We start from the raw sequence: 19,909 nt of genomic DNA on the forward strand, positions 1-19,909 counted from the left end.
TTCACAGGACAGGATGTTTATGTGCACTCTTTGTATGCTGGACTTTGATCATCAAAGCTCAAGTAAAATATCACCCATGAGTGAAACTACAGCATGACATGTAAACATCAGCAGTCTACTGCGATCAACAGCATCTAGTTTAAAGTTTTAAGAAACCTGACTGTCAGATGCTTGTGGTCCTAGATGTGCGAGACAGTGTCCCGAAAATGATAGAAACTCAGTTTTTATCCGAATGTCTTCATTGCAAATGTGTTGTGTGGAAGTTCACAAAGAGCAGGGGAGAGCAGGTCACACACTAATGTGGGGTTACTCACATGGTTCAAACGTTTCTACACAAACTGGTTAGACGAAACTTCATTTGTTTAGGCTACTTGTTGCCATTACAAAACTGTGTAGAGAAAAAATTGCTGCAAAATTAAACTACTTTTCAAGATATGGCCAAAAGTTCATTTTACAGAAGCAAAAGTAAAAATTTGCACGAAAGTTGATTTTCATCTCTGTTTTTAGTGTTTATTTAAAACAAGGTAAACTCAAAATCTGTTAGAACAAACTGTAGTTAATTCTATGCAGTCAGATATGTAATTTACATAATTCCCCTTTCAGTGTGCGTGCGTGTGCCATCAACCCATGCATTATTTCGGCCAATCCTATGGCTTTGTTGTGTATTTATTGTCAAGTGTCAAAATTAATAAGTTAATAAATGGCTTTTATTGACATTATATTTTAATTTATCTTTGGTTTATATATTTATTTTAATTAGATCAGAGAACGTTGATAGAAGGGGATTTTTAATTTATAAAACTATTTAATTAAAATTAAATTCTTTATTTTATAATGCAAATACCTCCATATGTCATATGTCATGTTACAATGTGCCACTCACCTGTTACAATGTATGGGACACATTGTAACATTTCATTTTCCTTCTTTCCAAGTAGATGGCAAAAAATATACATGCTGTATTCATGAAACAAGTCCATATATTTGTACCAGACATGTGTAAAATTTATGTGAAAAAAGAAAAATACTTTGAACCCCAAGTACATTTACACAAACTTAAGAAAACCAAGAAGTGTTAGTTTGTGCCCCGCTCTCCCCAACAGAGGTGTGTAAGAATAAGAAGAATTCTAATTGTAAGAATTGTAGACATATAAGTAGTTTAATGTTTTTAATGATTTATGTGCTATCATAAAGAGGGAGCTTTTTCTATTATCATTATTATTATTATTATTATTGTTATTATTAATTTGTACATAACGGCATAAAATGTTTTTCTGCATACTCCTTGCTTCGCCGTAGCGTATGCTATTGATATGGAAAGCCTCACTCCGCAAGTTGATGGGATTGGTTCCTTAGGTTTGTGATGTATGAAACTCTGCCCGTCTGAATCTGTGTTTTTGAGACTGTCTTTGGTACACCGCAGTTCCAAGGCGAAAATGACTGAGACCCTGTAACTGGTGAAGTGGACCAAAAAGCGATCTGAGCAGGGTCGGACTGGCCATCGGGAGCACCGGGAGTTTTTCCAGTGGGCCGCTGGGTAATTTGGGCCGGCCCGTTGCTAGGCAAGTACCGGCCCATCCTACAGGCGATATAGACAGCCGCCCAGAGCAAATATTCAATGAACTCTGTAAGATAAAGCCAGTAAAATGGCTTATTATTTTATTTTATAAAAGCCAGCGTCTTTACTACTGAGCTACCCAGGCCCCCAATGGCTTTTATTTTGAAAAAATTTAATGAATTTATTTTTAAATTACTTACACGTTGTAGAACATTTCCGTTTGTGCGCATTAACTCTGTACCTCATGTGGACCTCATTTTTTGACATACAAATCACAATAATGTTGACAACCAAAGTCAACATATTAAGTATAAGATGAGTTCTGAATAATCACAAAATGACAAATAACTGAAAGTTACAACAAATACAATAACAGCAGCATATATAAAATTGGCAAACAGTAAAGCTATGAGCAGTACATATTCATTTGCATAATTTATTCATACCCCAGGGAGCTGAAGTGCGGCTTGCTGAATAATGCTCATGCCTGATAAAAATGCAGAAAATAAGTCATTAAAAATATTTCTTTGTGGCTATTTGAGTCTTTAAGGCTTACTTTGTTTAAATGTCTGGGCCAGAAAGTCCAGGGCCACTTTTTAGTCCCAGTCCCTGGATCTGTGCCAACTTACAAGGTCTCAGACAGTGTGAACGCAAAGAGAACTGGGTCTTTTTCACTCTGTCCACTTTTTGGTCCACTTAAAGGGGTCTGAGTTTGGTTCTTTAAAGAAGGACTCAAGTGTGAAAACATCCTGAATGTTTGTGTTCAGTCTCTGGGTCGCTTGCTGCACTGATCACACTGCACCGCTTGAGTGCTGGGTCTCAGAGAGACAGACAGATATATACAGAGAAACGCAGAGAAAAGGTTCAAGGCCATCAGACAACTAGTGACTCTAGCAAACAGCTCTCTGACCTTCACAGCTGCACACTTAGAATCTGTGGTATCAAGACGCAATCATATGACATGGTAGTATGTCCGAGCAGTCCTAGATACTCAAAAGTATGTACTTTCCCGTAACTAGAGTACTTTTACTGCCTATATACAGATACTTTAAATGCATAGTAGAAGTATGCAAATTGGGTGGCAACCCCAGATGCAACACAATCAGGATGAGACAAAATCTTACTCAGGTTTTATGACAGCCTGATGATTACTTAACTGTAACCAGAAAGGTGGATGGCAATTTTTAACCTCATGTGAATATTATACCACTAGACCAACAGAAAACACTAGATAACAAGGACATTATGGGGCGAATTGACTGAAAAGTTTTCCCACTCCTGCACACGGACTAAATCCAGTTTAAGGTAACCTTTTAATTTAGTTAAGATAATTTTTTCATGAACCAAAGTCAAAAGGGTTTATCACAGTCAGACTTTGGAATTACACCACTTCTACTTCCTGTTGCCCGAAAAAATGAGGCTTCTCACTCTTTAGTAGAAGAGAAAAATTTGCTTTGATCCTGAGGGAAACTGCTGCATCACACATTTCTTTGCCGAATTGCACGTTGTGGATGCACCTTTCCGTGACACGCTGAGACCTTTTAAACTATAAATATTTACTTTATATTCATGCATGGTTAATCCAGATACAAGGAAAAATGTTAGGAGTAAAAAGTATTTTTCTCAGTTGTTTTCAAGTCGTCACTGAATCGTAGTTAGATTTGATGCTCCCAGATTTTGACTCGGAAGCAAACATGTGAAAATCTGTTAAATGAAATTACTCGGACAGTTCATTGTTTTTATTATTTAGCCCTTACTTTGTGATAATGTTCGGTTTCATGTGTTTTATTACAGCTAAAGAGCCAAGAGCAATGAGTGTGCTCCCTTCTGTTTTACTCCAGTGTTGGTTATTAAATCAGTATAAAGTTGATTCAGGACTTGATTAGCTCCAGAAGAACATGGTCTGTGCATGCACTCTCTGTGGATACACCAAGATTTAAAATAATAAAAATAAACTGGCCCGCATCAGGTGACGTTCGTTCAAACGCGCTCAGGCAGTGCATGTCGGCATGAAGGAGAAAGAGATTTCTTAATTGATTTTAGATGGCCAGATGTATATTTAAAATACTTTTGGGGATATATTTAATGTTAAGAGTACATTTATTGAAAATACATTATTTTAGACTACTGTATACTATGCTTGTTATGATTTCAATGCTGATAATTACCCAACTTGGAAAAAAAAACAATCGCTTATTTTGAGCTTATTTTTCCAGACCAGGTCACTTTTTTCTCTTGTGGGATCTGGTAACACTGCAACTGATGTATCACCCACCCTTATCACAGAGTACTGTCATTTTAAAACAACCTTATTAACAGTTTTTTAACTAGATACCATTTGGAAAGGTATGGAGCTTGATTAATGACAAAAAGATTTGAATTTTGTAAATCTGAATTCTAGACATGTGGCATTTAACAAAATTGAATTGTTTTTGTGGCATATTTTATAGATTCATATTTTTAAACAGCTAAAAATAAGTCCTCAGATTATAAAATTACAGCTGAAGAAGAAATTCAATATTTAGTATTCAATACAGAATTCAATATTCTAAAATTCAGAACTTACAAAAAGTAGGCCAGAGGTCAAGCTTCCGGGTTCCACAGGAATAGTTTGAGGGTTTCAGAAAAGTCGAACAGAGCATTTTGGCCAATCAAAGTGAGGCTGCAAGAGGTCGCCATTCAATGAAAAGATGAACCGCACCGAGGGAAGTGAATCTGAAACTTTTATGATTTATATTTATATTACGGCTGGGTGATATGGCTTCAGAAATTATATCTCAATATTTTTCAGCAAACTGATGATATTTGATAATTATATTTTTGCTCTGGAATAGCACAAAAGTGTTTGTTTTTTTCAATCAGAGGAACATCATTTCATCTAAACAGCAACTGTAGCCAAGTAGAATTAATATTTCAAAGGTATTTGAATTTAATTAAATATAAATCTATTTAAAAATGATAAAGGCATATTTTCCACAGTTTTTCACTAAATTAACACAAGGGAGAGTAAAATATAACCATTTTCACTGATTTGCACGTTTATGCTTATTTTTAACATACAATCATATATGGAAGGTTAATAAAAATCGTATTTACCTTCATATATTTATACTAAAACATTTTTCTCTGTGAATGAACAAGGTGTGCAAAAACTACTTCACTTATTTTTTAGAAACCAGATGAATATTGCATAGTACTAAATTATAACTGTGGAACCCAGTCAAGTTTATTATTATAATATAATACTGAATTATTATTATTTTCAGGATAAATTCATATATTTAATTCATCCTAAACTGGGGTTTTTATTTTAGTTTATTTCACCTTCACCAGGAGCTTTTATTATGAAACAGAAAGTGCAATGTTTGTTTGACAGTTATGAGTTTCTCATCTTGTGAACTGTTCTGCATTTGTAGATTTGTATAATAACTTTATAGCGGTTACTAATGTTTGGAATTGCGCGAATGCTTGAACCTGCAGTACTTCACAATGCACGTGCACACAGATCAGCGCGTCACCGGTTCATTCTGAAGCGCACACAGACCGTGTTTATCTGTCTTTAATAGCAGCCTATGGCAGTTAAATAATCACATACGATCATATCTCCATTTTGATGTTGTTTTGATTAAGTCTACAACCCTGAAGGATCGTGAAATTAGTCTACTGATGCGCTCTATGAAACTTAATGGAAAAATAAAAGGTTCATTAAAATCATCGCAACGTTCACGATACTGTTGAATTTAATATTGTCTGCAAAATGATCGCTATTATATCATGGATATTCGATGTATCACCCAGCCCTAATTTATATAAATCATATTTATATGTTAGGTTAGCATTCTCCTCGTGTGGGACAATTGTCTATGTTCTTTAAGCGGTCTCTTGTATTTTTATTAAAATAAAGTATATTTATTATGGAAATGGGTAGGATGCGTAGCATTTAGCATCGCATGTAAAACTATGAATAATATGTTTCTGCCTCATCTGTGATTGGCCAACATGCTCTATTCGACTTTTCTGAAATCCTCTCAAACTATTCCTGTGGAACCCAGAAGCTTGATTTCTGGCCTACTTTCTGTAAGATCTGAATTTCTGAGTTTTGAATTTTAGAATAATGAATTCTATATTGAATATTGAGTATTGAAGTTCTTCTTCAGCTGTAATTTTATAATCTGAGTATTTACAGCTAATTTCACCTCAAAATCTGAAGAAAACAACTCTGCTGTTTAAAAATATGAATCTATAAAATATGCCACAAAAACAATTCAATTTTGTTAAATGCCACAATCTTTACCACCTTTTTCATTCACAAAACGCTGTGCTATTTGCCAGGCACAAAAAAACATTGTGGTTTTACCACCCGAGGAAAGCAGACGGTAAATTTTATTTTTTTCAAAAGAGATATTGAACTGTGTACATTGTCTACTGATCATGTCAGCAGTAATTCATCAAATTATGATCAAATGAAGAAGAACAGCGTTATAACCTGTAACCTATCCAGATGTGCGGTTTAGTCAAGCGCACTTTTGGCATGTTAAAGAGATGATTTCAGGTGTCTGGATCACAGTGATGCTGTTCAGTCCCGAAGGAGTGTGTCATATTGTGGAGGTCTGTTGCTTCCTCTGCTATACAACGCTCATAACATGACTACAAAATCGGAATTGTGGTGTGAAAACTGTGTTCAGCACCACTGAAGTGCACAGAATGGGGGCTACAGGGGCACAAGCTTCTGCCCCTTTAGTTCACAAATCTAAAGGTGCCCTTTAGATTTGACAATGTTTTTCATGCAAGCCCACTCATCAAAGAGCGTGGTTTCATCAATCAAACTGAGAGCGGGGATTCTGGAGTAGAAGTGTTCGAGACTGATCTGAATGTCTTTCCTCTTTGGGATGTCTCTCAGTTGGTCTCAGTATTGTAGCCCAGTTTGTGCTGAATACAGTGTTGTCAGACTTTAGCCATTAATATGTTTTTAAGCAACTGAAAAAAGCACAAATGTCAAGGCATGTCAAAACTTCTCCAGGGCCCAAAACACTCTAAGACCCCGGGAAAAACGGGACGTCTGGCCATCCTACGCCTCGGGCACCAGGATTGGGTTCCCCTAAGATCGCAGATCACATAAAAATTCGCAGCTGGCAGGGTTGCCAGGTATTCTCACCTGAAAGTCCTCCAGAGGAAACTGCAGCATGTCTCTGAGTCCATCGCTGAGAATCTGAGTCTTCCTCTGAATCAGCACATTCTCGTAGTCCAGAGGCTCCACCACACGCGGTTTCACCTGAAAACACAAATTCAACAATTCTTACAGGGTGATAATTCCAACAGAGCAATGTTCACATTTACTGATCGGAGCAGAAAGAGTGAGTCAACACAAACAAAACAATCCAAGTGTATCACAGCAGACTAGAGTTTGACCACAGTGTCACAAAAAAACTCTTCAAAATTTTGAAGATCAGTTTGGAAAGGGGGTATCCGGTCTGACTCACTGCTATGATGTAGTGGTTAAAGATTTGCACTTTTCCAAGAATTTCAGCTTTTAAAGAGTCTTTTACATGTACAATCAGCACTGGTGCCCCCCAGGGATATGTGTTCTCCCCACTACTCTTCTCCCTACATACAAATGTCTGCATCGCCAAGGACCCCTCTGTCAAGCTCCTGAAGTTTGCAGACATGAACAGTTAAAACTACCCCATTGAGCAATAATTATGTGCAATAAACAGCTTAGTCTATTTATATTTATCCAATATACCATACCTCTTCTACCATTACATTCCCTTGCTTCTGTATATAACAGATTTGTATTAGTATATTGTACATGTATATATATATATATATATAGTCCAATTGTGTATTTCTATAAATACTTTATTTTCTATTCACTTTTTATTTTTATTCTATTTTTTTATTATTATTATCTCCTCTGTCTTGTAATTGTATTGTTGTGTACTGGAAGCTTCTGTCACCAAGACAGATTCCTTATATGTGTAAGCATACTTGGCAATAAAGCTCATTCTGACACTGATTCTGATTTTATTTATTTTTTCACTATCTCCAGATGGTCACACCACTTTAAGTCCCCCAAAAATAAAAAAATGACTCTGAAATTTAAAACATGATCGTCAAAGTATTTTTAAATAATCTAATACACACACACCGGTCATATTGAACTAGTTGATGGTGATTTCATGTGGATGCTTTAATGACTCTGTAAAGCTGGTGTTCACTGTCTACATGTCAGATGCTGTCCTTTTCATTGGTCTGTCCTGTTAATGATCTCATAATCAAAACAACTCTCAACAACTGTCTCTATGGATACCTGAGTCTGAGTTCATTCTGCTAATATCACTCCCAGATGTGAGTGGACTGTGTTATCTCACTTAGGGTACTTTTACACCACAACGATGTACTAAAAACGGAAACGTTTTTCCTTTGCGTTTTTGAAAAGTTTCGCGTACAGACGACAACGTTGTCAAAACGTTCCCTGTTCACACGGCTCCGCGAAAATGACTAAAAATGCTGTATTATGCAAGCCAGGCCAGTAGTTGACGATGTCACTTTGTAAAGAAACACTACGCACCTGCGCACATAAGCATTCTTCCACAGAGTGGTGAATACAATCAATGAAGATGGCGAAAGCATCGAGCAATTTTGTCTGGATGGACGATGAGGTTATTATTACTACAATTACTTTGTTGGAGAAGTGGCAATAAATTCAAAATCTTGAGCAGCACAAACACAGTCCTGTAGTCCGCCATTGTAATTTTGAATGTCTCGCACGTTGTTTCGAACTCTCAAGATTATTCAATAACCTCTGCTCATTTTTACCATCACTTCATCTCCTGCCTTCTTCTGTATTCCCCCTGATGACTCTTGGGCTGGTAGGAGAGTAAGTTAACATAAAAAGCTGTTGATGTTGACTGGTTTTGGATATCAGACAGAACTCTAATATACGGAGAGGTCTTGTCTAACATGCATTTTCACTGCCTCATGTTTTCATATTCTAAGCATATCATTGAATACTGTACATGGCATCACATCTCTGTCTATAGGCTATATACATAAGCGATGGGTGAATGAATTGCAGGCTAAAGGTACATCAAATAAAATTAAGTAAATAAATAAATAACATTTAAAATAAATTTTTCCCATCTGAATCCATACATTAATTTCAAGATTTTCAAAATTGCAGGTTCTGCCTACTGTACAATTTTCACACTCCATATAAAACACTCCAAATGAATAAATTGTTGATTATTGGTATTTGCACAGACACCAGTATTCATATTGATAATTATACATCTCAAATTGATGCCTATCAATCCATCATTCTTTATATAACACATAATTCGAGTGCGCATGACATCATCGTTTTCACAAATTCGTGTTTTTGTGTGATTACACGGAGACGATAACGGTATCGTTTTCAAAAACGTGCACTTTGAAACCTGTTTTCAAAAGTTTGCGTTTTCAGTGTAAACGAACAGCCAAACGCATAAAAAGTTTTCCGTTTTTAGTTGCATGCAACGCTGCCGTTGAACGGTGATTTATTATAACTGTGTCACTTTAGCATCACTAGCAGCACCGAATAGAATTGCATAAATATTGTTTCCTAAACACTCCCCCCGTCCCCCAGGGCATGTCGGCACGCTCGAAACAGATTACAATTCTCTCTGGTGCTGCTAGTGGCGCAAGAATTACTCACTGTACCTCAAGTTCACTCACAATGGGAACATGTTTATGGTCCAACCCTCAACAGAGTCAAACCTGCAATTCTTTGGTTACAAGTCCAAATCTTTAACCACTGCATCATAGCAGAGTCAGATACCCCCTTTCTGAACTGATCTTCTGAATTTTGAAGAGTTTTCTGTGACATTGAGGTTTTGCCACATATTGGCAAATAGTGAATTTTTGTTTTAAAATATTATTAATATTTGTAAACCTTTTGTCCATCAAGTCAGGAGCAGCCAACATGCAGCTAGCCATTCTGTTGTCAGGATGTGACAAAAAATAATAATAAATTAATACAACAATGAGGACCCATGAGGACTTTGTGTGAAGTTTTTAAAATATCCAATATTTTGACATTTTTTTCAAAAAGCACATTTTGTTCAGGTCATGTGGTGTAACCTCGACATCTGCATATTATGACTCAAAAATTCTTGATATTTGTAAAAACAAAAAACAAAACAAAAAAAAACTTGAAAAATGTGTTTGAAAACTTTTTTGAAATGAATGATTTAAGTTGTGTACATTCTCATGTATTCAAGGTGCAAGAAATGTATTTGAATACCTTTTACCTGATGGTTACACCACTTGAAAATTTAAAGTCATTAAATCAAATTTGTGGTTGACAATGCTATGAATGTTTTTCAACTAGATTTTAAAAAGATTTGTATAATTTTGGACAACCTTACTTGTGAATGACCCATGTGCATGAGTATTTACTGCACATGTGTTTGTGTATATGTATTTTAATCATTCATCAGTTTAATCTTTAACACATACAGTACACGAGAGATGTCTTATGATTGAAAGGTGACTTTCTATTGTATTGTTCTATAGTTGCTGAGTCATCTTGAAAAACCTCTCATTTGACAGCAATGTTGGTGAGAAGCGCTAATAACTTAACTATGTTTTTCAGTAGCGTAACAGTAACTCTATAATTATAATGATTTATTTTTCTTTAACACAAAATGCCTTTTGTTCTCGACTGCAGTGTACTTTAAATTATAAGTAACTTAAATTTGGTAGTTTCCCCAACGCTTCTACACAGACACACTTCACACATATTGAACACACACATTCACATCACACACACACACACACACACACACACTGAGCCCCAAACACTCATTTGCCCAGTTCCACACAACACTAGACAGACCTCAAGCACCAGTCATTTCTTAATGTGAATGAAATGCAGTTTGAAGTGAAATCTCTCCTCAACCACAATAAAAGAACAAGCACAAACACACACACCCTTCTTTATTTATGGACACATGAAAGGGTCAATGTTTAGACAGTTACTGTGGCTGAGTGTGTGGGTGCTTCACTGTCTCTGATTTGATCACTTTCATTGATTTGTGTGTGTGTGTGTTCATTTCTTAACATTGCTGCACTCCTCAACACAGCACATCCACACACACTCCAGCTGGACACAAAGAGCTTAGAAATTACAGCACACTGTGTGTCCAAAATACAGTTCATAAGCCATGTGATTAACAGCAGAATGTATGCAAGTCCTTCACACAGACAAGAACATGCACACGTGTGTGTGTTTTACAGTGTGATCTCCATATAATGACCCCAGCATAGAAATCACTCTTTTCTGAGCACTTTGAAGCAAACATTCAGTCTGAAAGATGATCTCAACTCTATTGTCAGTGTAGTAACAGAAATACAGTAGGAGAGAGATGTGTGGGTAGTGACAGTAGAGTGTGTGTGTGTGAGGGAGAGAGAGAGAGAGACAGAGAGAGGCAAAGTGGGCATGGATTCAGGTGAGAATTTTGAACACAACTATGATGGTAATACCATGGTATTTTTTCTAGGTATCTTGAAGTACCATGGTATATGTATATGGTATTATCATGTGATACCTTGAGTACCATGAAACTGCTATAAAACATGTTTGTAAAGAAAGTTCAAACTCAAAACCTAGTGCTACAATGTGGCATAATCAATAACTTTAAAACAACCATTCTGTCAAAACCACACCTCAGTTTTTCATAAAAAGTTTTGTGCTTTGACTTAACTAACACACAAAGTTAGTCTGATAATCAAATCATCAAAACGTTGATTTACTATCAAACTATTAAAAAGCTGACTGGCTATTAAATGATTGCAAAATTAATTGAAAAATATATTTACTATTAAATTAGCACAAAATCGATTACAAATGTAGACTGACTTTTAAACTATCAAAGTTAACTGGAAAAAGTTGTTGACAATCAAACTATCACAAAGTTTATTCAAAAACGTTGATTACTCCACAAAGTTGATTTTAAAACAGATTTGGTATTACATTAGTACAAAACTGATTAATAAAGTTGACTGACTTTCAGACTGTCAAAGTTAACTGAAATTCAAACTATCACAAAATTGAATGAAATATTGTTTCACAACACTGATAAAAAAAAATAAAAAAAAGTTGATAGACTATCAAAGTTGATTAGCTGGATAATCAATCAGTACAAAGTTAATTAAAAAAGTTAACTGACTATATGAAATACTGGTGATATTTGAAGATGAAGCATCTGTCTGATGAGAGTGACACAGTCCTCATGTGTGTGAATCGAGACTGTGGCACTCACCTTCCCCTGTGGACCCGAGGTGTCCTGCTCTTCCTCCAGAACAGGCACATATTTAAACTGCTGAGGAGACTCAATCACCAGCTCTTTCTTGGGTGCTTTCCCTGTCCTGCCCTGCATCACTACAGTAAACCTCTGTCCCTCAAAGAAATCCACAACTCTCTGCTTGAATCTCCAGTTGAAAGCCTGCAGAGAGGCAGGAATCTCAGCATGTCCAGCAGTCTGTCCTCTCTCCAAAACACACACTCACACACAGGACAGCAGCCTCACCTCACGCTCTGACTGAACACAGACCGCCCCTCCCACACTCACACACTCACACACTCACACACACACAGAAATTAAAATATGCACAAATGAGACACTTGTTGAATAGAGCTCTACAGTTAATGTGGATAACATAGGTCAGGAACACTGGCCTCGGGAAGATTTTTGTCACTGACCTCAAAATGTGATGTGATGTGTCTTCACGCACCAAGTGTGAATATGTGCATGAGCGGATGATATATTAGAGCTATAGTGGAAGGGAAGATATTTATTGAATGACATCTTAAGTTTCGGTCTGCTGCTAACACAAAGTTATAGTACGACTTCAGTAGACTTGAGCACTAACACATGAGTCTTATGAACTACTTTTAGGGAGTAGTTATTGTCATTTTTGGAGTTTGACCATCTCTTGTGACTGTTTATTTTTATTGTAAAGAGGGTAGTCATATGGCTTTGGAACCACATGAGGGTGAGTAAATGATGACTTGACTTTTTAGGGTGAACTATACATTTGTGTGTGTGTGTGTGTGTGTGTGTGTGTGTGTGTGTGTGTGTGTGTGTGTGTGTGTGTGTGTGTGTGTGTGTGTGTGCACGTGTGCGACAGGAGGTTTAAACACATCTCCTGTCTTTGTGGGCACACCCTGTTTATTCATCTGCTGAGAGGGAATTCTACACACACACACACAAAACAAACCCAAACACACTGTTTAAAGTCCACAAAAGGACAGTGTGTGAGTGTGTTATCTTTAACTATACGGAGACATGAGGGGTAAGCCTGTCATAAGCCCACACTTCCTCAGTCATGCCCTGAGGACAAGTGAGTTCTGTGTGTGTGTGTGTGGGTGAAGGGACAAGATGACTTAGTGCTCTATTTTATCCATATGTGTGTATGTGTGTGTTTGGGCTTGTATGTATAAATCAGTGTGTTTTCATGTGTAAAGTGTGTTTATATCTTTATATGCAGTGTTTGAAAGAGGGACTGGGAGACCCATAAGAGTAAAAGAGTTATTTCACCCAGAAGAGGAGTTAGGGCTATTTTCTTTCTCGATGAAAGTTTCTTCTGTTTGTCCAACTTTTAATAAGTGATTCGAAAGAGATTTTCTTCTGCCTGAAAGTTCTAGACATGTTTTGAGCATTGCACAGAAAGTGTCTGACACAGTGTATCCTTGATGATACAATTTTAATTTACAACTGTTCATACATTGCATTACTAAAATGATCATATTTAACTGTTGTAGTGGATGAACAGGTGAAGCTGCCAAATTTTCTGTCCCCTAAACCAAACCTTCACAGAAACCTTTTTGCATTTTCACATTTTCATTTAGCTATGTTTAAGCCGTTTTCCTCGTGGAGACTGATGACTGTTGAAATGACAAAAAATGTAATTATATGAAATTGAAAATAAAATACTTTGCATATAGAAAAAGTAGCCTACATTTGGGTGCATTAAGATTTGTTGTATTTCCAGGGCACTTAAGCAAAACATTTTTATCCCCAGTTTTCATTACCGTAACGCATCCTGACACTTTACTTTAACGATTCCCATTGTTTTCAATCATCATTCTCATTATCGTATTGTCATGTATTATAATAAAAAAAGATGCTGTTGTACAATGATTTTTTTTTAAATTAAAATAAAAAGGCAGTACAAAGGGAGTACTACTATGATGTGTAAATATTCCTAATGTATAATTTTTTTCACCTCGCCTGGTTGCCTAGTAAAGCTAAGCAGGGTTGAGCCTGGTCAGTACCTGGATGGGAGACCTCCTGGGGAAAACTAAGGTTGCTGCTGGAAGAGGTATTAGGGAGGCCAGCAGAGGGTGCTCACCCTGCGGTCTGTGACGGGGACACTATACTGGAAAAAGGCACCGTTCTTTGGATGAGATGTTAAACTGGGGTCCTGACTCTCTGTGGTCATTAAAAATCCCAGGACACTTCTCGTAAAGAGCAGGGGTGTAACCCTGGTGTCCTGTCCAAAATTCCCCCCATTGGCCCTTATCTGTCATGGCTTCCTAATAATCCCCATCCCTGAATTGGCTACATCACTCTACTCTCTCCTCTCCACCAATAGCTGGTGTGTGGTGAGCGTACTGGCGCACTATGGCTGCCGTCGCATCAGCCAGGTGGATGCTGCACACTGGTGGTGGTTGAGGAGATTTCACCTATACTATGTAAAGCGCTTTGAGTGCCTAGAAAAGCGCTATATAAATGTAAGGAATTATTATTAATATTATTTTTTGAGTCAGCACAAAAGTTTTCAGATTTATAAAACCATACATACACCAGAAATTGCGCACAGTTCACTTGATAAATCCCAGTTAGTGGAAGATTGTGCGTACAAGCAAGTGATTTATTCCCCTCCCCGTTTCCTCCCTGAAATAACCATATATGGAGTGTACAACGCCTGAGGTTTTATGCATAGGCATAACCTCATCTGCATATAACTACCATATTCATATTGCCATTCAGACACATGATACTACCGAATTTAATGTTCCGAGAAGCTACAGAAGATAATATACACACTGAAGCCTACATGTTGCATGTGAATTGCTGCTGCTAAAAATAATTTCTTAATCTTTGTCTTGTTTTAGTGTAAAAATATATAAACATCCTCTAAACAAGATCAATTTACTGAGAAACGTAATTGTACATTAAGACTTGTTTACAGAGAATATATTTTATTACATCTAGAACACATTTTATTCATTCTTCTCACATAATGACATAATTTCAATGCAAATCAATATTTTATGTCCATGTATTTATTTATTTGGTTAGTAGCTGTGTAATAAGCATGATATTGTACAGTCATCCAGTTGTTATCGCACAATAAACCCCGACAGGGGTCTTGTATCACTCTGAAGGGGTTTATTTTACAACCGGCTGACTGTACATTATATTGTACAGTCGTATTAAATAAATACATATTAAGTGTCTTATTCTCACACCATTTAGAAATGATTTTGGAGTGTATTCAGCATAAACCTAACCTGATTTATGCAATTTTGCTTATCAGGTCATTTTTTAAATAATTTGTATGATGCTTTTATACAGGGCCAGATCTAGGGGGGTGCTGGGGTGGGCTTTGCCATCTGGGGCTGTCATAGAAATTCACTGGTCAAAAACTGTGGAAACCCTGTGTTTACAAAATACACCACCAGACGCTCTTTAAACAGTCCATGAGTGTGTTGTCTGAGGCTGAGGTTTGTTAGACCATATCAGGCAAATATTATTATCTAAAGACACTCAAGTCACACTTACAGAAAAATTTATTTTATTACATTTGATAACAAAATATTAACTCAAGGGTCATCTGCAAACAAATGATGCCAGACCATTTCTCAGAACTAACTTCACTTTTCTGAGCCAGTTTTGCAATGACTGAGTCAAGGTGATTTCACAGTAACCAAAGGTTGCCACTTGGTTTGATATTTTGCTATCTAATGCAATGACAATCAGACATAAATGTAAGCGTATAACTGTATATACTGTCTGTCTCTCTTAAAGACGTATGTTTGCTTGACTGTGTAAAATGTGTCTGTGCCTGCTTTCCATCTCAACTGTCTAATTACCGTGTGTTAATGTTCATTACCTCTGAGACAATGAAGAGATTTGAAGGCCTATTCCAAGAAACAATGTATCTTGATGGACCTCTCTTTCTGCAGGATATGTTGATTTTTGTGTTGCCAAAGAGAAAGATTATTGCACATTTGCATTTATAATGCATATTAAAGTATCGGCAAATTACTTAAAAACTCAAATTGATAATACTTCAGTGATTTGATCTGCAGAAACCTTAAAATAAAACTATTATATTACCTTTTACATCTTTTAAACACCATGTTTCCATCGTGACTGTGTTTGCTGTTGAGCAGTGTGCTTTTATTCATTACACATCTTATAAAACATGACAAATCAAATAGCGAGGATTATTAAACATTTATTAACCAGACAACACAATGTTTTTATAACAAAATATCTAACAAATGATTCACTTTTCTATGGCTCAAACATGCATGCAAACACACAAGATTTATATATATATATATAATTCTTTTGTAAAAATAAATAAAGAAATAATTTTAAAAATGATATCCAACTCTGCTGTAAGGGGTTAGAATACTTCACACAGATAAAAGGGAACAGCACTGCTGCCACCTGCAGGCAGGAAACCACACTGCAGCTGTTTTGAACTACTTCATGACAATACAAACACACACACACTTAACAGTGTCTACCACACCAGAGTTTTGAATGCAGGATTACCTTCACCTCTGTGTATCTGTTTACATTTTCCGTCAGATTCATTACCTCCATTCGTTCATACATGACTGATTTATGAGTGTCATTCATTTATGACTATTCATCTGGAGATCATTGAATCATCAACCACTTGTCAGCTACAGGAATTTGCGTTTGGGCTGAGGTGGGCATCTGAGCAAGTCTCTGCAAGTCTCTGTGTTTGGGGTCTACCGTATCTAAACTCAGCAAAAAAACGAAACGTCCCTTTTTCAGGACACTGTATTTTAAAGATAATAATAATAAAAAAAAAAAATCTAAATAACTTTACAGATCTTTATTGTAAAGGGTTTAAACAATGTTTTCCATGCTTGTTCAATGAACCATAAACAATTAATGAACATGCACCTGTGTCGTTAAGACACTAACAGCTTACAGACGGTAGGCAATTAAGGTCACAGTTATAAAAACTTAGGACACTAAAGAGACCTTTCTACTGACTCTGATAAACACCAAAAGAAAGATGCCCAGGGTCCCTGCGTGAACATGCCTTAGGCATGCTGTATGGAGGCATGAGGACTGCAGATGTGGCCAGGGCAATAAATTGCAATATCCGTACTGTGAGACACCTAAGACAGCGCTACAGGGAGACAGGGAGGACAGCTGATCGTCCTCGCAGTGGCAGACCACGTGTAACAACACCTGCACAGGATCGGTACATCCGAATATCACACCTGCGGGACAGGTACAGGATGGCAACAACAACTGCCCGAGTTACACCGGGAACACACAATCCCTCCATTAGTGCTCAGACTGTCGCAATAGGCTGAGAGAGGCTGGACTGAGGGCTTGTAGACCTGTTGTAAGGCAGGTCCTTACCAGACATCACCGGCAACAACATCACCTATGGGCACAAACCCACCTTCGCTGGACCAGACAGGACTGGCAAAAAGTGCTCTTCACTGACGAGTCGCGGTTTTGTCTCACCAGGGGTGATGGTCAGACTCGCGTTTATCGTCGAAGGAATGAGTGTTACACCGAGGCCTGTACTCTGGAGCGGGATCAATTTGGAGGTGGAGGGACCATCATGGTCTGGGGCAGTGTGTCACAGCATCATCGGACTGAGCTTGTTGTCATTGCAGGCAATATCAACGCTGTGCTTTACAGGGAAGACATCCTCCTCCCTCATGTGGTACCCTTCCTGCAGGCTCATCCTGACATGACCCTCCAGCATGACAATGCCACCAGCCATACTGCTCGTTCTGTGCATGATTTCCTGCAAGACAGGAATGTCAGTGTTCTGCCATGGCCAGCGAAGAGCCCGGATCTCAATCCCATTGAGCACGTCTTGGACCTGTTGTATCGGAGGGTGAGGGCTAGGGCCATTCCCCCCAGAAATGTCTGGGAACTTACAAGTGCCTTGTTGGAAGAGTGGGGTAACATCTCACAGCAAGAACTGGCAAATCTGGTGCAGTCCATGAGGAGGAGATGCGCTGCAGTACTTAATGCAGCTGGTGGCCACACCAGATAGTGACTGTTACTTTTGATTTTGATTTTGATTTCGAGAGGATTTTTCTTTTTATTCTGAGTTTACAATTACTGTAAGCCCAAACTCTCTCTCTCATACAAACACGTCACACACAAGAGGGGACGGGACGGGACAAGACGAGAAGAGATGAGATGAGAATAGACGAGACGAGAATAGATGTGACGAGAATAGACGAGACCAGAATAGACGAGACGAAAATAGATGAGACAAGACGAGAAGAGACAGGAAAAGAACAATCAACGATATGTTGATACATTTGTGAGTGGGCTTGGCATTGTTCTTCATCAATCACACAGAGTTTACAACAGAACTGAAGTGGATTTGTAGAAGTGCAGTGGAAGTGCTAAATGGGCGATTAAGCTAATAAAGCATATGCTAATCACAACAACCCTGTGAGCTACAGGACATGAGAGACAAGACACAGGTCAAAGATTATCATATCTATAGTGACCTCACATCTGTTCACACACACACACACACACACGCGCGCGCGCGCACATGAGTAAGGCTGTTCACACAGAGCTGCCTGGCAGAAAAAGTGAGCCCCATGGACACACACACCCTTCCTGTGTAGGAAACACATTCAGTGGGACATGAATCACATGACACAGTTTGTAGAGCCATGTCTGTTTCCTGTGTCATTCAGTGGAGATAAACAAGCTTATCTCTGGAACACCACACATACTCACACGGGAGCCAAAAATATCAATCAAGTTGGTTAATTTTGCAGGTTCTCAGTGTGTGTGTGTGTGTGTGTGTGTGTGTTATTGCTCTCTGTCTCAGTGATTCAGTTTCTTTGTATTAAGTCTAGTGCACGACAGATTTACCTTATTTATCCTGTCAGAGGAATACTTCAGTATCAAACGCAGACATTATTGCTAGTTTGAAATGATTGAGAGGAACTGTTATGGTCTAACAAACCTCAGCCTCAGACGATGCACTCATAGACTGTTTAAAGAGTGTCTGGTGGTGTATTTTGTAAACACAGGGTGACCAATGAATTTCTATGACTTTTCCATGAACTTTCCAGTCGTTCATGACTACTGGATAAAAAGTTTACCGAGATTGCACATTCCAATTTGTATGTCATGCTGGGTTGGGAACCAAGAGCTGTTTCATGGAACCAGCTCCATTTTAAAACAAATACTGGAACTGAATAACTTTCATGATTTTTAGTAACAGTGAAGTGATTTCTACGGTGGCCAAGAGGTGCACAACACAACCAAAATTGCCAAGCAAATAAAAGCTGAAAACTGAATGGAAATAAGCCACAACAAACCAGGGCACAACAAAATGAACTGAAAAAATATATATTTAACTTTATCAGTTAAGTCGTGTGGCAGTCTGATTCAATGCATGCCAGATCATGAGGCTGCTTGTAAGATGCATGAAGAGTCTCCATTTATGCTAGAAATGTCCCTTACAATATAAGTTGATTTAATAACTTTGGAAATGTTGATAAAGTTATGTGCAATAAGTGTTCAAGTAGAAACGTTGTCCAAAGGACTTCAGGACAAACAAAGTACTTTGTTTCTGATCATTTGTTGTGCTTAGTTTCATTGTGTTGTGGCTTACTTCCATTGTGCTGTGGCTTTTCTGTTGTGTTGAAGCCTATATCTGTTGTGCTGTGGCTTAATTTTACTGTGTTGTGGCTTATTTCTGTTGTTTTTGTCAGCTTTTATCTGCTTTGCTATTTTGGTTGTGTTGTGCACCCCTGGGCCCCCATAGATTACAGAACAAATGACTATTAGGGGGCTTTCACACTGGCAGTTTTGTCTGAAACAGAGAATGGTTCGAAGGAAAGTAGGTCATGTGAAAGCTGTTTTGTGGACCGAGGAGTGGACCGTGGTACTGAACTCGAGTTGCAATGGAACTGTGGCGTGACTCACATGAGTGAGAAAGCAACCTGTACTTGGGTCTGCACTTATTCACAAAGTAAAATGACTCATGCCTGTGTTTTTGCCGATTTAAGCATGATGACATCATCAGTTG

The 19,909-nt window shown here is 37.8% G+C and overlaps 1 protein-coding gene across 1 annotated transcript in view; it reads right to left on the bottom strand.

Annotated features, from left to right (window-relative positions):
- Positions 1-19,909, bottom strand: part of zmp:0000001200 (dedicator of cytokinesis protein 9) — a 197,106-nt gene that overhangs the window by 113,110 nt on the left and 64,087 nt on the right. Inside the window, exon 2 of the mRNA XM_051710475.1 lies at positions 6,714-6,830. Within this exon, the coding sequence (XP_051566435.1) occupies positions 6,714-6,830 (117 nt within the window). The remainder of the gene's footprint in view (positions 1-6,713; positions 6,831-19,909) is intronic.

The sequence above is a fragment of the Myxocyprinus asiaticus genome, chromosome 11, assembly GCF_019703515.2.
Source record: "Myxocyprinus asiaticus isolate MX2 ecotype Aquarium Trade chromosome 11, UBuf_Myxa_2, whole genome shotgun sequence".
NCBI classification, from domain to species: Eukaryota; Metazoa; Chordata; class Actinopteri; order Cypriniformes; family Catostomidae; genus Myxocyprinus; species Myxocyprinus asiaticus.